Source organism: Hippopotamus amphibius, chromosome 9, assembly GCF_030028045.1.
Source record: "Hippopotamus amphibius kiboko isolate mHipAmp2 chromosome 9, mHipAmp2.hap2, whole genome shotgun sequence".
NCBI lineage: Eukaryota > Metazoa > Chordata > Mammalia > Artiodactyla > Hippopotamidae > Hippopotamus > Hippopotamus amphibius.
The window spans coordinates 86662279-86682264 of NC_080194.1; the positions used below are offsets into that span (position 1 = coordinate 86662279).

The 19986-nt window shown below is 48.2% G+C and overlaps 1 protein-coding gene across 1 annotated transcript in view; it reads right to left on the minus strand.

The window, feature by feature from the left end:
* Positions 1-18291, minus strand: part of GRAMD1B (GRAM domain containing 1B) — a 167202-nt gene extending 148911 nt beyond the window's left edge. The window contains exon 1 of the mRNA XM_057750692.1: positions 17918-18291. Coding sequence (XP_057606675.1) covers positions 17918-18291 — 374 coding nt within the window. The remainder of the gene's footprint in view (positions 1-17917) is intronic.
* Between the last annotated feature and the right edge of the window lie 1695 nt (positions 18292-19986).

Below are 19986 nucleotides of genomic sequence, written 5' to 3' on the forward strand. Positions count from 1 at the left end.
TACACACAAAACTAACCCTAATCTCACAAATGCCTCATATGTTTTTTAATATAATTTTTATATAATTTTTAAAGGTTACTTTCATTTAGTTATTACAAAATACTGGCTGTATTCCCCCTGTTGTATAATACATCCTTGAGCCTATTATACACCCAACAGTGTGTACTTCCCTCTCCCGCCCATATCTCTCAAAGACTGTCTTTAAATCTTACCTTGCCTCTTTCGTACAAGTTCTTCTCATTTTTCTAAACGTTCTCTCTCTGCATCTTCTCCCTAGCACCAAAAGCATCTTCTCTCCTTATTATCCTTCATATCAAAGAACGCCACTCATCTCAAAGTCAGAAGACAATCCTGCCCTCCAGCATTTAGAGTCCTCCAACAGAGCCTTACGGCAGCACTGATTAAGCTGAAATCAAAGATTCACGGAGCCACATCACAGGAAGTTTCAACACTGGGCAAAATATGCACAACACCTTCAGGGCTGGTTACGTGGCGCCCCCCCCTCCTTCCCACAAGAAGGGGGATCAGGTTCCAGAAGTGCACCGGGAAATACTGAGAGAGGACAGGCTGCCTTAGCTGATCACACACTGCTCTAACCACCCTCTGGACCACTATTTTTCCCAGGTCTGCCAATCCCAAATGACTCAGCAAAGGTGCCACAATGACGAAGAACCACAAGTCCCAGGGCCTGTCCTTCAGATCAGATAAGGTTGGCCCCAAAGGACACCAATATGAAAACACCTCTTTCCCTTGCATTTAAAGGGGAAGCAGATAAAAGGAAACGATCAGAAAGCGAGCACGTACTGTGTACAGACACTTGGAGAGATGCCTTACCTTTCTCAGTTCATCTTCAAACCAACCTACAAGGTGGGTATTCTCATGATCGTCCACTCATGCAGGAGGAAACTGATGATGCAAAGCAACCTGAGGGAAGAAAACTTGCTCCAGCCTGGAATTTTACCCCATTGGAAGCAGGCTGGAAACTGCTACTGGAATAAAAGGCGGCCCTTTTGGGAAGTCATCTCTGTAGACACCGTGAGGAATAGTGTCGGCCTGGGAAATCAGCAACAGTATTTTGCAAAGAGGAACAGCCTTGGGAGAGGTAGAAGCATTCTCTTCCTCAGCTGCTCCCATCACTCTCTAATTCACAGTCAGTCGCCACCTGTGACTCCGGACGTGCCCTCAGTCAGCCACAGGTGGGCTTACCCTGTCCTCACCCAGAATAGGGCAGGCCAAGTCTCTAAGTGTCTCTGAGGTGGGTGGATCTAACCCGAATGCTGACATCAAGACAAGGATAGTATTCAATGGGCAGATTAAAATTTCTTGCTGGTAAAAGTTGAGTCACCATCCCACGGCCAGTGAGGACCTCACTTGCCCTAAGGGATACACAGGGTTTAAAAATATATGTATATATACACACATACATATGTAATATATGTATTAAGATACAGTGTATTTCTTTTTAAAGGTCCATTCATTCACTCTGCAGTACCTATCCACTTAACCTGGATTAGCGGGGTTTGGAGTTCCCTGCATGGTGCCAACTATTTCTTATTAACCCTCTGAGGAGACCACTGAGCTGATTAAGACAGTGAAAGTGAATTATTTGCAAACAGCACCTGTCACCAAAAGGGGCCTTAATCTAGCAGGCAGTTGGGGGTAGAGGCTCTAGGACTCCAGAATCTCTGTGGCTATGAGGGAGAAAAATGCACAAAATGCCTAAGTTCTGAATCACTGCACCAACGATGCTTGTCAGAAACAGAATTTTTGTTTTCCCTGCCCATCCTCTGCTGGAGAAACCAAAGGAAAGTTCAATAGTCCTACACTCAGCAGAAAAAGGGAGGAGCGGGAAAAGCTCTAGCTACCCCATGTTCACAGCCAGGACTCTCCAGCCAACAGAACACCAACCATTTTCCTATTCTGTGAAATGAATGAGCTGGGCCCTATGCTGGGAGGAAATTGCTTCTGCTCTCCTAAAACAAAATGTCCATCCAATCCCACTTGCTCAGGAAGAGCTTCTACAGAGAGGACGTCCTTCACAACAAGAGCTGGCCAAGAACCAGGATTACCAAACGTAACCGCTACTGCTGTCCTCTGTAGAAGCACTGGCCACATTTTAAAATTTTACAGTTATTTGTATGATTTGCGTTGACTGCCTAATAGACGTTCAATGAAAATCTGTTATTGAACAAATGAGTGGATGAATAATAAATACACTAGACTAAACCCTTCAAGGGCACAGGCTGGTTAGAGCTCAGTGGCCGGCGCAGAGCAGCCAAGCTGTCAGACTGTGAAGAGTTTGATCTCTCCTTGCTGTGACAGCCTGAAGGTTTAATGCGTCCCTCCAAATGGGAAGAGGCTGGAGGGGACGTACAATCCAGGCAAAGCTTTCACGGGGGGAGGCATGCTGAAACAGCCGCTTCTAACATTTGGTCTTTACTTTCCGTTTCCTGTGGATTTTAATGACCCACATTGTCAGCACACAAACATCAGCCTGGGTACAATGCCAGATATATACATCGTTGTACAACACAGAAAAAGGCCTGGATTAAAGATGATAGGACACAATCTTTTTGGGTCAGGTTTCCATCATTACACAGTTGTATGTATGCGGGCGTGTTTCCGAGTTTCAACTCCCTTAAGTCCAAGTGGACATACTCATTACATCCCACCCCCCCCAGGATGCGGGAACAAATGCAGTGGGGGAGTGTCATGCCAGAAGCATGTTATCGGAAGGCTCGGTGTGTGCCAGGCACTGTGGTACGTGCTGGGGCAAACACAAAGAATCATTATACTCCCTGCCGCCTTCTGGAACCCCGGGCCTCGTAAATCATGTAGAAAAGAATCAAATACTCCCCAAATTAAGAGATTATTACATTGCCATTGTCGGCACTGTGTTCATTTGTGTCCATGCGGGCACTATTCTCTGCTGCTCCAACCAGAATCTCCCAACTGCAGGTGTCAGCATCCCCTCTCTCCTCTGCACCTCCCCCCCAGGCTCCCAGTACAAGGCTCCCCACTCTACGGTCCCCCAATTAATGGCATTTCCGACCTGCCTTCAAGGATGTCCTTACACGGCATAAAGAAGGGCCATTTGTACTGGCCGCCCTTTGGCTCTTGGCTTCCACTAGAGCGAAGAGGAAGAAAGAAGCAAAACACCAGGAGAACAACTGCTCTGGTACCTGATAGCTGCGGAGAGAGACCCAGCTTAAGAACATGTCTCCCTAAGTCTTGGGAGGGGTCAGAGCAACAGGTGCATCTGCATTCCAGAATTGAACGATGTCCTGCTATCAGTGGGAGGGGAGTCAGTCCCCAGCTCTGCCCCCATCATAACTCTCTCCAGAGCAGGGTGGAAGACAGTCCTTGCCATACAACTCCTGGGGACGTCCCTGGTGGCACAGTGGTTAAGAATCCACCTGCCAATGCAGGGGACACGGGTGGATCCCTGGTCTTGGAAGACTGCACATGCTGCAGAGCAACTAAGCCGGTGTGCCACAACTACTGAGCCCAAGTGCTGCAGCTACTGAAGCCTGTGTGCTCTAGGGCCCTCAAGCCACAACAACTGAGCCCGCACGCCACAACCACTGAAGCCCACGTGCCTAGAGCCCATGCTCCGCAATAAGAGAAGCCACCACAATGAGAAGCCTGTGCACCACAACAAAGAGTAGCCTCTGCTTGCCACAACTAGAGAAAGCCCGTGCACAGCAATGAAGACCCAACACAGCCAAAAAAAAAATAAAAATAAAACACAAACAAATAAATAAATAAATAAGAAACAACTCCTGATTTCCCAGTTTCACAAAACACACTAATTCCCTTTCAGTGATGTGCTCAAGTACCTTTTTTTTTTTAAGAACTTCTATTGAGATATAATTGACATACAATAAACTGCATATATTTAAAGTGTACAATTTGATATTTTTTTCTTATTAGTAATGTATATATGGCAATCCCAATCTCCCAATTCATCCCACCCCCCCCCCAACTTTCCCCGCTTGGTATCCATATGTTTGTTCATCTGTGTCTCTATTTCTGCCTTGCAAACGGCTTGATCTGAACCATTTTTCTAGATTCTGAATATATGTGTATATACTATACCATATTTGTTTTTCTCTTTCTGACTTACTTTACTCTGTTTGAAAATCTCTAGGTCCATCCATGTCTCTACAAATGTTCCAATTTCATTCCTTTTTATGGCTGAGTAATATTCCATTGCATATACTTGTTTTTAAGGAAGTAGGGATCGATGTTGCATTGTTAATTTGTTTACTGTCTCTCTCCCCTCTCTAGGATATAAGCTCTCCTAGGGCAGAAACTATTTTGTTTACTATTGGTTCTGGTGTCTGGAGTAATTATTGAACACCTATTACCTGGCATATAATATGTGTTCAATAAATATGGGTTGGATTAAGTAGGAGGGGAAAAGGGTGGAAGGAAGGGTGCATCTATCACCAAATCCTTCTCTCCTGCAAGAAGAACAACTGTCGTCCTGACCTGGAATCAGAAGACAAGGGGAAAAAAAAAAAATGTATTGTGTTACCATGGCAACCACTGCTCCAAAAATACAAACGGCCTTCAAAGCTGCCACAGGTCTTTGGTGGGAAAAGGCTAACCACTGTTTGTAGACTGTACCTGGGCCTGGGTTGACTACAAGCCAAAATATTGCCCTCAATGTGCTCTTGCTCTCCAGAGACGACCTCTTTCGGGAGAGGTCAACCCCTCTCCACCTAACGATGCCAAATTTGTCTCCCTGAATAGTGACCACCCTTAGAAGAGCAGTCGTGTCTGGTAAGAGCAGCTGTGACTGGTCTGTGGGGGCTTGCAGTCTGAGGGAAGACACAGCACAAAGGAAAAACCATGAAAGAAACCAACAGACTTAAAACAGACAGGCAATACACAGTAATCCAGATTTACATAAGTGGCCCACAAGGGTGTAATTATTCAGCTTCAAGAGGACTTCTTGCTTTGTAAAATGATTTCCAATAGAATTCCATGAAAATCAAATTTCCTTAGAGCCCTTCATCCATCTGATTATTTATTCACTCCCTAAGTATATGTTTACCGGGCTCCCACTATGTTCCATGCAAAGAGCTTAGCAAGCACTGAATAAAACAAACACTGAACAAAATTAACTCTGCCCTCACAGCTTTTGATCCAGTGAAGGATACGATGTGACTAAGCAGTCACAACTTAAGAACACAGATGTAATAAATACCTGAGTCAGGAAATGCTTCCTAGAAGGAGGATAACTAAGCTAAGATCCAAAGGAGAAGAAGGGCAGGGTGGCCAAGCGGCTCATTGTTACAAAAGAGGAATTCCGTGCAAAGGAACAATGTCTATGAAGACCTAAAAACAAAAGGAAACAACCCATTCAAGGCACTGACAGGTTACCTTGGCTGGAGGCAGAGGACTGGGATCAGCAGTAAAAGGAAGCAGGATGGGGAAGGGAAGTGAGGTAATGAAGACCACTCTGGCTGCAGGCTGAGCAGCATCGGGGAGACCAGTTAGCAGGATGCTTGAATAACATTTGTGAGAGATGGTGATGGCCCAGGGAGCAGTGACAATGGTGGAGATGAGAAGACAGACTTCCTCCCAGGGAAGGAAACCTTGCGCAACTGAAGGGTACCAACCCCCACCTCAAGGAACAGAGCGAGAGGAACTGGTTTGGAGGGAAAGGTGAAGAGTTCACTTATGGACTGGGTTTCTTTTTTTTTTTAAGAACTTTTATTGAGATACAGTTAACAGGCAATAAACAGCATATATTTAGAGTGTACAATTTGGTATCCCAATCTCCCAATTCATTCCCCCCCAACCCTCCCCGCTTTCCCCACTTGGTGTCCATGTGTTTGTTCTCTATATCTGTGTCTCTTTTTCTGCCTTGCATTTCCTCTTTCATAGTTGTTAGCATTTGCCTTATGTATTGAGGTGCTCCTATACTGGGTGCATATATATTTATAATTATCTCCTCTTCTTGGATGGATCCCTTGATCTTTATGTAATGTCCTTTCTTGTCTCTTGTAACATTTTTTATTTTAAAGTCTATTTGATCTGATATGAGTACTGCTACTCCAGCTTTCTTTTGATTTTCATTTGCATAGAATATCTTTTTCCATCCCCTCACTTTCAGTCTGTATGTGTGCCTAGGTCTGAAGTGGGTCTCTTCGAGACAGCATATATATAGGTCTTGTTTTTGGATCCATTCAGCCAGTCTGTGTCTTCTGGTTGGTGCATTTAGTCCATTTACATTCAAGGTAATTATCGATATGTATATTCCTATGACCATTTTCTTAATTGTTTTGTTTTTGTTTTTGTAGGTCCTTCTCTTCTCTTACGTTTCCCGCTTAGAGAAGCTCCTTTAGCATTTGTTGTAAGACTGGTTTGGTGCTGCTGAATTCTCTTAGCTGTTGCTTGTCTGTAAAGCTTTTGATTTCTCCCTCGAATCTGAATGAGATCCTTGCTGGGTAGAGTATTCTTGGTTGGAGGTTCTTCTTGGTCATCACTTGAAATATATCATGCCACTCCCTTCTGGCTTGCAGAGTTTCTGCTGAGAAATCAGCTGTTACCCTTATGGGAGTTCCCTTGTATGTTATTTGTCATTTTTCCCTTGTTGCTTTTAATAACATTTCTCTGTCTTTAATTTTTGTCAGCTTGACTACTATATGTCTTGGCGTGTTTCTCCTTGGGTTTATCCTGCCTGGGACTCTCTGAGTTTCCTGGACTTGGGTAGCTATTTCCTTTCCCATGCTAGGGAAGTTTTCAACTATAATCTCTTCCAATATTTTCTCAGGTCCTTTCTCTCTCTCGTCTCCTTCTGGGACCCGTGTAATGCGAATGTTGGTGTGTTTAACATTGTCCCAGAGGTCTCTTGGCTGTCTTCAGTTCTTTTCATTCTTTTTTCTTTATTCTTTTCCGCATCAGTGATGATCACCATTCTGTCTTCCAGGTCACTTATTCGCCCTTCTGCCTCCATTAATCTGCTATTGGTTCCTTCTAGTGTATTTTTCATTTCCGTTATTGTGTTGCATATCTCTGTTTGTTTGCTCTTTAATTCTTCTAGGTCTTTGGTAAACTTTTCGATCTTTGAATCCAGGCTTTTTTCAAAGTCCTGGATCATCTTCACTATCATTATTCTGAATTCTTTTTCTGTCAGGGTGCCTATCTCCTCTTCATTTAGTTGTTTTTCTGGGGCTTTATCCTGTCCCTTCATCTGGTACAAAGTCCTCTGCTTTTTCATTTTCTCTATCTTTCTGTGGCTGTGGTTTTCAGTTCTGCAAGATGAAATACTGCTGATACTGCTGTCTGCCCTCTTGTGGAGGAAGCTATCTAGGAGGCTGGTGTGTGCTTCCTGATGGGAGGGACTGATGGTGGGTAGGGCTGGGTGGGCGGAGCTCAGCAAAGTTTTAATCCTATTTGGTGGGCGGAACTCAGTAAAACTTTAATCGGCTTGTCTGCTAATGGGTAGGGCTGTGTTCACACTTTGTTGGTTGTTTGGCCTGAGGCCACCTAGCGCTGGAGCCCACAGGCTCTTTGGTGGGGCCAATGGCAGACTCTGGGAGGGGTCACACCAATAAGCACTTCCCAAAACCCCTGCTGCCAGTGCCCCTGCCTCCTCGGTGAGCCACAGCTGCCCCTTACCTCTGCAGGCAAACCTCCAACAGCAGCAGGTGGGTCTGGTTCAGTCTCCTATGGGGTCACTGCTCCTTCCCCTGGGTCCTGGTGAGCACATATTTTTGTGTGCCCTCCAAGAGTGGAGTCTCTGTTTCCCCCAGTCCTGTGGAGGTCCTGCAATCAAATCCTGCTGGCTTTCAGGGTCTGATTCTCTGGGGATTCCTCTTCCCATTGGTGGACTCCCAGGTTGGGAAGCCTGACGTGGGGCTCAGAACCCTCACTTTAGTGGGTGGACTTCTGCAGTAATAACTGTTCTCCAGTTTGTGAATCACTCACCCAGCATTTATGGAATTTGATTTTTACGTGATTGCACCCCTCCTACCGTCTCATTGAGGCTTCTCCTTTGCCTCTGGATGTGGGGTGTCTTTTTTTTGGTGAGTTCCAGTGTCTTTCTCTCGATGATTGTTCAGCAGTTGGTTGTAATTCCGGTGCTCTTGCAAGAGGGAGTGAGCGCACGTCCTCCTACTCTGCCATCTTAATCCTATCTGCACTCTGGACTGGGTTTTGTTTTTTTGTTTTGTTTTATTGGCTGTGTTGGGTGTTCATTACTGCACAGGCTTCTCTAGTTGTGGCGAGCGGAGGCTACTCTTCGTTGCAGTGCATGGGCTTCTCAGTGCACTGGCTTCTTCTGTTGCTTCTCAGTGGGGTGGCTTCTCTTGTTGGCTTATCTTGTTGCTTCTCACAGGCTCTAGGCTCTCAGGCTTCAATAGTTGTAGAATGCGGGCTCAGGAGTTGTGGCACACGGGCTTAGTAGCTTCGTGGCATGTGGGAACATGGGATTAGGGATTGAACCCATGCCCCTGCACTGGCACACAGATTCTTAACCACTGCGCCACCAGGGAAGGTATGGATTGTTTTGAAGAACATTCTAATGGAAATGCCCATCACCCAGTTGAAGGGATGAGCTTAAGGTTCAGGAAAGAGATGAGGACTGAGTTGTAAATGTGAGAATCATCATTATGCAGGAATAATTAAATTCAAGAGAGTGAATGAAATTGCCCAAGGATAGTATGTAGATTTAGGAGGAGGAGTGAGAGGGGGGAGAGGAAGAGGGAGGGGAAACAGAGAAGGAGAAATAAGCCTGGATTCAGAACCTTAAGCAGACCAACAATGAAGAGATAGACAGCCAAGAGCAGCCCACAGATCATATCAATAAACTCATTTTCAGCAACCTATCAATAGATCAGAAAAGTGACAAGTCATCAAAGAAACAAGAAACCATTGTTCCAGCTTACACTAACCAGAGAAGCAGACTTAGAGGCCTCACAGACCATCAAAGAAATGTCAGTTTTATTAATTAATGATAACATGAGCACAATTCTTCAGACACATCTACTAAATTTTGTCTTACAAGATGAAGAAGAAATGTATATTCTCCATTTTACAAACGAGAAAGACACTGAGGCCCAGAGAGATTGAGTAACCTGCCCAGGGCCACACAGCAAAAAGAAAGAAAGAAAAAGAGAAAAGAACAGAACCAGAGCCTCCACCCCCATGCTGCCTCAGACAGTCCCTTAGACTGGTGCAAGGGCAGTCGTCCTAGGACAACCATCACCTTGCCCCTAACAATGGATGAGGCCCGCCTGAGCTTCCAGGATTCACTGATGACGATATGACTCCACGCTGGGCAAAGATGGGCTCCTCGGGACATTGGGTGGGCAGAACATGATAGTTAGGTTGCAAGAGATCTGTGTTCTAGAGCCATCTCTGCCACTGACCAGCTTCATCCACTGACCTTGGACTTTTCAGTTTGACTAAGGTGAAATGACCACACAAATCCCATCCGCCATGAAGACTGGATTCTCTGAGAGACATGCAGAACCAGAACTGTAGGTACTAACAGGTGGCAACTGAGTGCAAGGGAAGTAAGGCTATGCGGGAGTGAAATCTAGGCCCCAGGACCCTCCTCCCCTCCTCCTCCCAGCAGATCTTTTCCTCAGAGCTATTTTTTTTCTATGTTTTAGTCTGAATTCCACATTCTACTGAAATTATCTTTTGCACATTGGTCTCCCCCACAGGCTGTGAGCTCCTCAAGGAAGAGCCACTTGTATCCAGCTTTGTGCCCCAAGCACCTAGGACAGCACCTGATCTTCCCTGTAAGTGGCCGAAAAATGCTTGCTGAACTTGAGAATTACTTCTCCTACGTTATCTACACTTTCAATCTCCCTGGCTGCTAAACAAAAGGCGTGCTGACTAACAGAGGCATTTCGGGAAGCAGTCCAAGCATGGACGTGGCACTTCAGAGGAATTGTCCAGTGTTCCTAAGAATTTTCTGAATGGGCGGGCCACTTCCTACTCTCCCCACCCCCGAGACTGGCTCTGTCTTCTAACACTTCTACTTGGTGTGGCCGCCAATTCCTCCATCGTGTCTGCAGGATTCCACAGCCTCCACCGGAGAATCAGTGAAGATCAAGTAACTGGTAGTGCAAATCAAGGCTTCTCTTAGAATCTGGAAGCAACAGTACACGTTACTAATAATAAGCCTTTGAAGGAATATTCTCAAGGACAATGACCCAATAGTCTCTCATCTTCACTGAGGACAAAACAAGAGAGAATGAGTTTGAATTATACCATGCGGGAGTTCGGTTAGATCTTCAGCAGAACTTTCTCAACAGCAGGGCCTGAAAATACAGAAAGAAGTAAGCAAGAGAGGAGAGGAGGCAGTCCTCTTTTCCTGGGGCTTTTTTTTTTTTCAGTGAGCTCTTCCCGTGTCAGGAAGATGTGATTCATCACAGACACAGGGAAGACACATGGGATCACCCAAGCTAAGGGCAAATTGTTCTCTGGAGAAGCTCCACCTTGTTCAGAGTAACCTTATTACTGCCATTCCATCCAACCCAGAGAATACAGAAAAGTCAGGGGAAGCTTCAGAATGTAAGGACCCAGCTGGGAAACAAATGCTTTCCAGCTCAAGGCAGCCTGCTCTGGGGGGTCAGCCTGGCGCTCACGCCGAGGCTGGGCTACGGAGCACAGGAGGATGAGGCTGAGAGGCACCTTCTTTGACGAGAGGGCTCATGTCCCCGCTTTGGAGAAACAGCGCATCCTGATGGCTCCTCCAGAAACAAAGCTTCAGAAATACTTTTTTTCCTTATTTCACGGACTTCCCTGTCCTCAACCTTTGGACTTATGTTCTCCCTTACCTACGACGGGTACAAGGTACAGAAGAGCTGATGAGAAAGGAAAGTCTCAATTAAAAAGAAACTCTGGGGAATTCCCTGGCAGTTCAGTGGTTAGGACTTCACGTTTCCACTGCAGGGGGCACAGGTTCGATCCCTGGTCGGGGAACTAAGATCCCCCAAGCCGTGCAGCGTGAACAAAACAAACAAACAAACAAACAAACAAACAAACAAGCTCTGAGTGAGAAAAAATACTGGGAGATAGATACCAAGCATGCTACTAATGGATGGTTGGGTTAGCGTAGTAAAATGATGAGCTCTCTTCCTCGTCCCTACTACTCAAAAGTTTTATATTAACTAGTTATTTGATCACACACACCATATTCATTGACTTTTTTGGGGGTTTTCTTTTTTTTTCTTTTGTTTCACTGACTTTTATCATGTAAAGATTTCTTTTAAGACAACAAGCTGGAAGACGTATGGTTAAACTAACGTATTGTTAAACTAACCGTCCATCGTCTTTCTGTATTTCCCTAATTTCTGGAGCAAATAATACAAGGGTTACCACACTCACCCCTGCCCAAACGAGGCCACAAGGCAAATTCTTTCTGCATAGTTGCAAAAGAAAGGGGAAAAACCGAGTGGGTTGTGGATTCTTTTTTTCAGTGCTCTCACTCAGCCCCCTCATTTCCTGACTAAACTCGTGAACCAGAAACAGCAAGACCAAAAAACCTCTGTGGTCAGACCGTGGAGGAAGGAGGCTCCAGGCTGGAAGAAGCTCCAGAGACGTGCTAGATAGAAATTAGCCCAGACTTTAGGTCAGAGGCCCAAGTTCCAGACTGTAACCCAGATCTACCACAGAGACGTGCCTAATCACCCGATTTCTTTATCTCATCTACAAAATCATGGTGGAACAACCAGAGCCAGTTAGAATACGTGCAAAGGATGCATAAGAAAGGGTTTCATAGCATCTGCCCCAAAAGATGTATCAGGGTCTCAAATGAAAAAGCCATGGGTCCCCCTCCCTCTCCTCTTCACCACTGATCTCAGCTAAGGCACAGCCACAACTTCCTAGCGATGATTCTGATGAGATTACCCAGACACAGAATCTGAAAACAGGGAAGAATATTTGACACCACGACTGCCTTTAAGAGGTGGCACGTGGCTGCCCACAGTGGCATGGAGGGAGCCAGGGGAAGGCTATGTCCTGACATCTCTGTGCACCAGCTCGAAGCATCTCCACCCTGCCTTCCTTCCACATTCAATTTTCCGTTATGCATCCCTGCAGGAAGCCTCACCATCTCCTCTGAGAGAAGGAAGGTTCCTCAGGCTCCAATGTCATAGGACAAGAGCTCACAGACCTTATCCCACCAAGATGTTGAAAAGCATCTGCCTTCACACCAGCTACAACTGCCCCTTAGCAAGTCACTGCACCAATCTGGGCTACGGAGGAAAGAATCCCAAGAGGGCAAAGGCTCTAGGAAAAGCCCGCAGACTTTGTAAAGCTCTTGTACACCCAGCAACCAGGCAACCACTCCTAGGCTCTCAGGCCACCTTGGCTCTGTATCTGAACACCTGCTTCAGGGTCCAGAGACTCACCCACTGGGGTCAGGAAGGAAATTACCCACCGGAAGCTCAGCCATTCAAGCACCTTAAGGAAAACTCCAGAGGTACCCTAGAAGCAATTATCAGTGACCAGCATAGCAACTGGTGTATAGATGGTACCTGGGAAAAACTAACCAAGTAGGGCAGAATTACCACTTGTTAATTTGCCCCATGAAAATCCTAGTCTCTGCCCTGACATGGAACTGGCACCCTGGGTGCATAACCACCATGGAAACTTTCAAAATACCAACTGCCATAGAGGAAACTGGCCAGTGTGAATCAGCCCACAGGGCTCAGATCTACCTTCTCAAGTTTCCACAAACTGTTTGAATCTGGAAACCACATCTACAGCCCTAGGTTGGCTGCTTCTCACGAAGTAGTTCACCTACGCCAGGTAGCACCACCCTCACATCTCCCCGTGCTGACCTCTGACCCCTGACACCTACACACTTCTCCTCAGCGACCTGGTTCCTACCTTCCCTCGGAACATCCCCCTCCACATGGATGTGATCTCAAACACACAAGAGCCAACCGCCCTGGGGAGATGGGTCAGTGTAGCTGTAAAGAGCGTGGGCTCTGGAATGAAAAGAACATGGTTCAGATCTCACCCTTGCTTCTGTGCCACCAGAAGCAGATGAATCTCTGAGCATCAGGTTCCCCAGCCATAAAACCCATCTGGGGGTTTGTTGTGAGGATTAAATGTGTACTTAAGGTGCTTAGCAGAAACTAAGATGCAGTCCCCGCCCTCAAGGAATTAAGGGGCTGGAAGAGAGGTTTTTTCCTAGTTTAACCCTTACCCAGCACCCATTACTTATTTAATCTGCTGACAAATCACAGGTCTCCTGTTCCATACTTTGTGTGAAAAAAAAGACACGTTTGATACTTTGTGTGAAAAAACAACAGGAATTCTCTCCCTCCCACACTCTCTGTGCTTCCACGTGGCAGGGTCAGGCACTGAGCGGATGGGTGTAGCACACATCAGCCTGCTCCCTGGAAACTGAAGCAAGACTCCCTCCAAAGGTCAGAGGAAGGGGATGAAGACCAATGATGGATAATCATTACCTGCAAACCCACATGCCAGCTAGACTGGCATCAGATAGATAACCAGGCCCACCAGGCTGGCAGAATCAGGGAGAGGCGCCACCTGAGGTCAGATACGCAGCTGAGCAGAAGTCATGACAAGGCAGATGTGTCACACAGAAGAGGGGACAGAAGAGCCAAGAGAAAGTGGTGCAAGAGGTGATAAGAAGGAGGGCATCCTGGGGAGACAGAGCAGAGAAGTGCTTCTGTGTCTCCCAGAAAGAGAGCCCGCAATCAGCCAGCCACACCTTGTCAGCTCTCCCTGCCCCCTCCAGAGAATGATGTCAGGATGCCGGCGCCAAAGTTGCGTCTCTGTCCAATTCTGACCTCTTGCCATAAACCAGCAGGAGAGAGAGTGCCTCTAATCCTCAACTTGGGTTTTGAACAATCACCACAACCAGTTATGGCCAAGGGCTCTGGGGTGACACGCAGGTACTAATTCTAAGAGTTTGCCCCATCAACTTCAGAGTACGTTCTTCACGGAGCTCAAAAGGCCAGCAACAAACTGCGCCACCTTATGTGAAACAGTGGCTAAGATGACAATGCCCAGCTGTAACGCTAACTGCTGGAAGAACAGTGCAAGGCTCAGGCCTCTACCTCACGCCTGGTTCACACAGAACAGTAAGAATTCGCTGCCTCCAATACCACTCTGAGCATGTCTCTCCCAGGTTCCGGAACCTACAATGGCTGCCCATTGAGCTGAATCCTTTTTGCAGACAAAGCATACGGTCCATAGGATCTCAATACATCTTTGCTGGCTGACTGATTAATTGAAATTCAAACTCCTCAGCATAAATCACAGTCTGTCAGCCCATCACCTCACCACCCTCATTTTTCTACATCCCTCATCAAGACCACACTTGGTCATATCCCCCCATCTTCAAGCCAACATACCCAAACTGCCTTCACCAAGACGCATCTGATTCCCATTCAAATCTCAGCCCTTCATAGAAAGTAGATCCGTGACTATCTAAGGCTAGGGGCGGAGAGTAGAGGGGGACTGAAGGTGACATATAAAGGGTATGGGTTTCTTGCTGAGGTCATGAAAATGTTCAAAAATTGACTGTGGTGATGGCTGCACCTATTTGTGAATATACTAAAAACCACTGAATTCTGAACTTTAAAACTGACTGAACTGTAAGGCATGTAAACTATATCTCAATAAAGCTGTCACACACCAAAAAAAAACGCACCTCTGGACTCCTCTCCTCCAGGAAATTTTCCCTGACTCATGAATAAGGATGATTTCATTCCAAAGAGGAGAGAAAACGGAATCATTCATTCACTCGTTATTAATGGGTCCATCAATAAACACCTATTGATCACGAAGAAAGGCAAAGGACTGTGCTAGACCATGAAGCGCCAAAGATGAATCAGACAAAGCTGGACCCAGAGTACTGGACCCCAAGGTCCTTGCTAACGTCACCATTTTCTCTGCCTCTTTCTTCCCAGGGTTAAGGAGAGGAAAGGGGTCTTCTGATTCTCTTTACATTTTCAACTTTGTGCAGTTAAAACCCACAAGCTGAGGCTGTCTTGGGCCCGTGCCTTCTACCACATCAGACAGAACTGCATCGCAGGCCTGAAAGCGGCTTTTCTCTGTTGTGGAGAGGTAGACTTGGAGTGGGGACCATGAAGAGGAAGGATGCCGTGCTGGGCCTGGTGTGCTAATCCCCCCTAATCCAACCCAGAGCTGGGTCACGTTCCAATCATCACCTCCAAATCATGTAACATGTGAGGAGTCCCAGGTGCTGCTCCACGACACGTGAGCACATAACCTATACTCTCAATCACACACCCACTCCATGTGAGCCACTCACAAAATAACAATACTCCTTCCTCCTTGCATAGCAAGGGGACGTTGACAAAACATTTCCACATGTATCACTCTTGAGACCTCCCATTAATCCACAGATGGAGAAGATAAAACACAGAGGTGAAGGGAGGTGCCCAAGGTTCCACAGCGAAGAAATGACAGAACTTAAATCATTCTCCTGCCCTGAGGTCCAATACTCGTTGTGCCCTACCGTCTCTAAATGCCAACTCCTCCTCAGGGAATCGTTTTGGCCATTTACAAGCAGGCACCCATTCACTTGACTGCTTCTTTTCTTTCCAAGGAGCCTTCTATTTCCAAGGCCTAAAAGGGATGGGTTTTTGTTTTGGCCATAATCAAAAGAGATTCCAACAGGAGGCAGTTTAAAAGTGGTTAAGAGTAGAGATCTGAGTCAGACAAATTTGGATTTGAATCCAGAGGTTGCCTTTTCTACATATATACATATGTTCTTCTAATCCAACAAGCCACCATTGGAAACTACTGCCATTCTGGGCGGAGGGGGAGCCATGTGTCTTGTGGGATTTTTGTTCCCTGACCAGAGATCAAACCCAGGCCCTCCAGCAGTGAAAGCTCGGAGTCCTAACCACTGGACCACCAGGGAATTCCTCAACTGCACCAGTTTTTAAACTACTCTTAGAAGGTGAAAACCCTTCCTGATTTAAAAGTATGTACCCTGCTCCAACAAAAATGAAGATTTCACTACACTTTTTTTTTTTTTTGGCTGTGCGGCTTTCAGGGATCTTAGTTACCCAACCATGGATTGAACCCACACCCTTGGCAATGAAAGCACGGAGTCCTAACTACTGAACCACCAGGGAATTCCCTCCACTGCACCTTTAGACAACCCTCAAAACCAAAACAGACTTTCTTAAATCTAACCAAACCTACCCCGTATCCCTACCCTGACCACCAACGTAAGAATCTTGCCCATATTCTGTCCTCTGTATACAGAATCTCAAGATCAAAACAGGGCCTCTTTCAGGGTCTCTCACATTTGAGGGGAAAGCTGACAAACCCAGACAAACTATTTTAGTTCAAGATTAGCTCCCACCAAGCTTGCCCCATTTCCCTCTACTCTCTGGAAAAGATGACAGGATGAAGTACCAGTACAGAAAGAATTGTTATCCTCAGGTCCCCAAAAAGCCCCAGAACAAAGCTCTACATCTGCACCTGCAGGGATAACCACATCCAGTCATTACAACCAAAAAAGAGAAAGAAAGCCTGGCAGGCTTAAAATGCTCATCATTTGTATAACCCAGCCCAATTTCTCAGCCTCTGCTCAAAGACACATCTTATCCTGTTCTTTTGCCTTCGCCCGTAATGTTCCCCTTTCTTGATCTCATGCTCCTAACCTCATACCCTTCCTGCTGTTTTCTACTTCCTATCTGTACATGTCATGGTTGAGCCGCTTCCTTCCATAAGTCTTCCTTCTCTCTTTGCCAGTACCACATGACACACATAGTACATGTCTTCCAAATATTCCATCTCCTCAATACCAAGGAAACTCAAGTGCCTTAATTTCTTATCCAGGTCTCTTGCCATCCTCCTTCTCAACTTCCACATCCCCAAACTATACTCATCTCCCCCACCCCCACCGCCTCCTGGCCACAGCACCATTAGCTGGTACCAGACTGAACTCAGAAGAACATTCAATAGACACTTGCTGAATTGGAATGAATGGAATTGAATAGACTGGGAGGAGGAGTCCTGGGGAAGATGGCCAATTGCTCAGCTGCCCCACACAAAGGCACAGACCACTGTTAAGACACAGGGCCCTAGAGTCTGAAAGTAAATGGGGAGGGTCCAAGGTATTAATGAGCCAGTGAGAACGACCCGCCCTCCGCCACCAGGCAATGGGCTTGGCTCAAACACAACCCCTGGCCAAGGCAGTGTGGAGCTGCCCTATGGCCTTCTATACCAATTCTCTGCTCTAGGGAAGGCGAGCTTCCCTACTACTCAGATACCACATTCACCCAGACAAAAAGTAGCTGGCACAAACCATAATGGTGTGGACCGGACCTACGTGTCTAAAGATTCTTTGCAGTAAGAAATGTGACTCACTCGGTGTGACTACTCCACCACCTCCTCTACACATGGGCGCGAGGAAAGGCAACCTGAGGTGGCCAAAAATAAAATAATAAAAACTGAAGTAGAGTAGAAACTGCCGTCTGAGTGGAGGAGCCACTTCACCCCTGTCGCCTTCTACGATCTCCATCTGTACAATGGGACTGAGAGAGTACCTACCTCAGAGAGGTTTTGTGGGGATTAAATGTGGAGGTACGGTGAAGTGCTCGTCCATACTGACCAGAGTTTGATAAGGGCTCAATAAACCTTAGATGCTATGGTTGCTACTATTCACGATGCTGTGAGGATCCAAGGGGATGGAACGCAGCACGAAGCCCCGTGTACACGTGTAATGTAAAGTCACCGCCGCCGCCCCCCCCCCCCCCGGGGCTGGGGAGATGGGTGACACGTGGGGAAGCCGTCCACCTTGGCGAAGGGCTCCTGCAGTCCTCCGCGAGGTTTCCCAGGGTGCCCTGCCCCCCCCCCTCCACGACGGCTCTGGGGAGGCCGGGGGAGGAAAGGGGAAGAAGGCGAGGGCGGGACAGGCACGTACCTGCTTTCGCTGCACTCCTTCCGCTCCCTCACCCGCAGCCACTTGCGGAGGAGGAAGCGTTTGCGGCGCGGGGAAGCGCTGGGCGTGGAGCAGTTGGACCACGGGGTGTCCTCGTCGCTGGAGGGCGTGATCTCGATGGACGGCAGCTGCAGGAACTCCTTGCCGGGGGCCAAGACGCCGGGCAGGTCCCGGCTCAGCCCGGCTTCCAGGCTCGGCTCCTGCACGTTCTTCATGCGGCGCATCTTGAAGCGCCGGCGGCGGAGCGTGGGGGTCGACGAGCTGGACCAGACCGGGCTGCCCTCGGGCGCGCCCCGCGGCTCGGGTACCTGCAGGGCGGGCGGCTGCAGGCTCTCCATCATGTTGGCCGCCGGCATGGGGCCCGCCGCCTCCGCGCTGCCCCGGCGCCTCGCCGCCGGCCGGCCCCGCTCCCCGCCCCTCGCCCGGGCGCCCGGCCTCTCACTTTAGGAAAGGCTCGCCGCTCGAGCCGCGAGCGGGGCAAGTTCGTCTCCCCGGGCGCCGCGCGGGGGCTCGCGGCGCGGCCGCCCGGACGCTAACCCGGCCGCTCGCCGCCGCCGCCCGGCCGCCCTCCGGGGCTCCCCTCGCGCGCCCGCTTGTTTTCCTTCGGCGGCGCTCCCTCGCCGGCTGGCGGCCGTGCCCGAGCGGGACTCGGCGGCCCGGGCCCCAGGGGGCGGGCGGCTCGGCAAACTCTCAGCGGTTTGCGTTCGGCGGACTAGGCTGGGGAGCCGGCTTGGCGCTGCAGGGAGGCAGAGAGCGGGAGGAAGCGGCAGAGGGAGGAGGAAGAGGGGGGAGAGAGAGAGAGGAAGCAGACGCTGGATAAAAACAAAAGAGGAGGAGCAGGGGGCGAGGAGCGGGCTGGGGAGCGGGGGTCACTTCTGTCCAGAAAGGGCGTGCACAGGCGGCGACAGCTAGTGTAACTGTACACGCGATCCCTGGGGAGGGGCTCTACCTCCGAGTGAAGGTTGCTCCAATCCGCCTAATGAAATAGGATCGCAGCCCAAACTTTCTCAAAGCGACGATTGGCCAGGCAGCTCTCATTAATCTAACTCCCGGCTTTTTCTTTGAGGGGGAGAAAGGGAAGGGAGGAACCGAGGAATTCGGTCCTGACTCCTAGGCCACCCAGTTTACAGGGTTGAGGGAAAACTTAGGGGACTTTCTGGCTGGATTTCCTCTCCTGAGAAAGGTGCTTTCTTTGAGTCACTTGGGGTGCAGGTGGGGGCACAGGAAGCCTGGGCACAGTCAGAGGGAGACAGTGAGGTTCCTAGAGGCTGCTTCCAAAATGACAAGCTGAGAAGAGAGGACAGCTCTGTGGAATAAGCTGAGATCAGCAGACATGACATATGGAGGAAGGACAGACAATAGGACCTGAGAGACACAGGACAGACCAGACCAGAAGGAAAAGGGAGTGATCTCTGTGCATCTTGAGTGACCCCGTCAACACCACAGCCCCACCCCAGGCACAGAATGAAATTAAAGGGAGATGAGCACCCAGAAGGCGAAACATCCAGCAAAGAGAGTCCCAGGAAGCTGAGGGTACCCTTTACATTCCTGGTGGCTGGGTCAATCCTGCATCCACCTGCAAGGGGCATGGACTGGGTCACAAAAACTCTCGTATGTCCCCAGGTCATGAAAACGAAAGTCTGGCTCAGTCCTATGGTGTCCCAAGCTCTGCTGAACCCTTCACTCTCTAGACTCGGGTACTGCCTAAGAGATTGGCCCTAGACCTGAGGAGTGCTATGTTGGGACTGAGTTTAAAGCAGCCCAGCTCCTAGAGCAAAGACTGTTACCACTCATCTTTCCTCCCAGCCCAGTGCATGTGCCTCTCCAATACATCCTGCAGGTAAGAACCAAAGTACAGATGGTGGCTTTCAAATAGACCAGGAGGAACACAAGTAATGCACCATTAGGTCCACCATACAATTCACCCAATCCTCTCTGCCCCTCTCTGTGAGTCCAGTAGGGAGCCAATGCCCAGCTTCTGTGCCAGGATGAAGGTCATGAGAACATTTCATAAGTGTCCCAAAGCTGAGGAAAAATCTCATTCCTGAAGA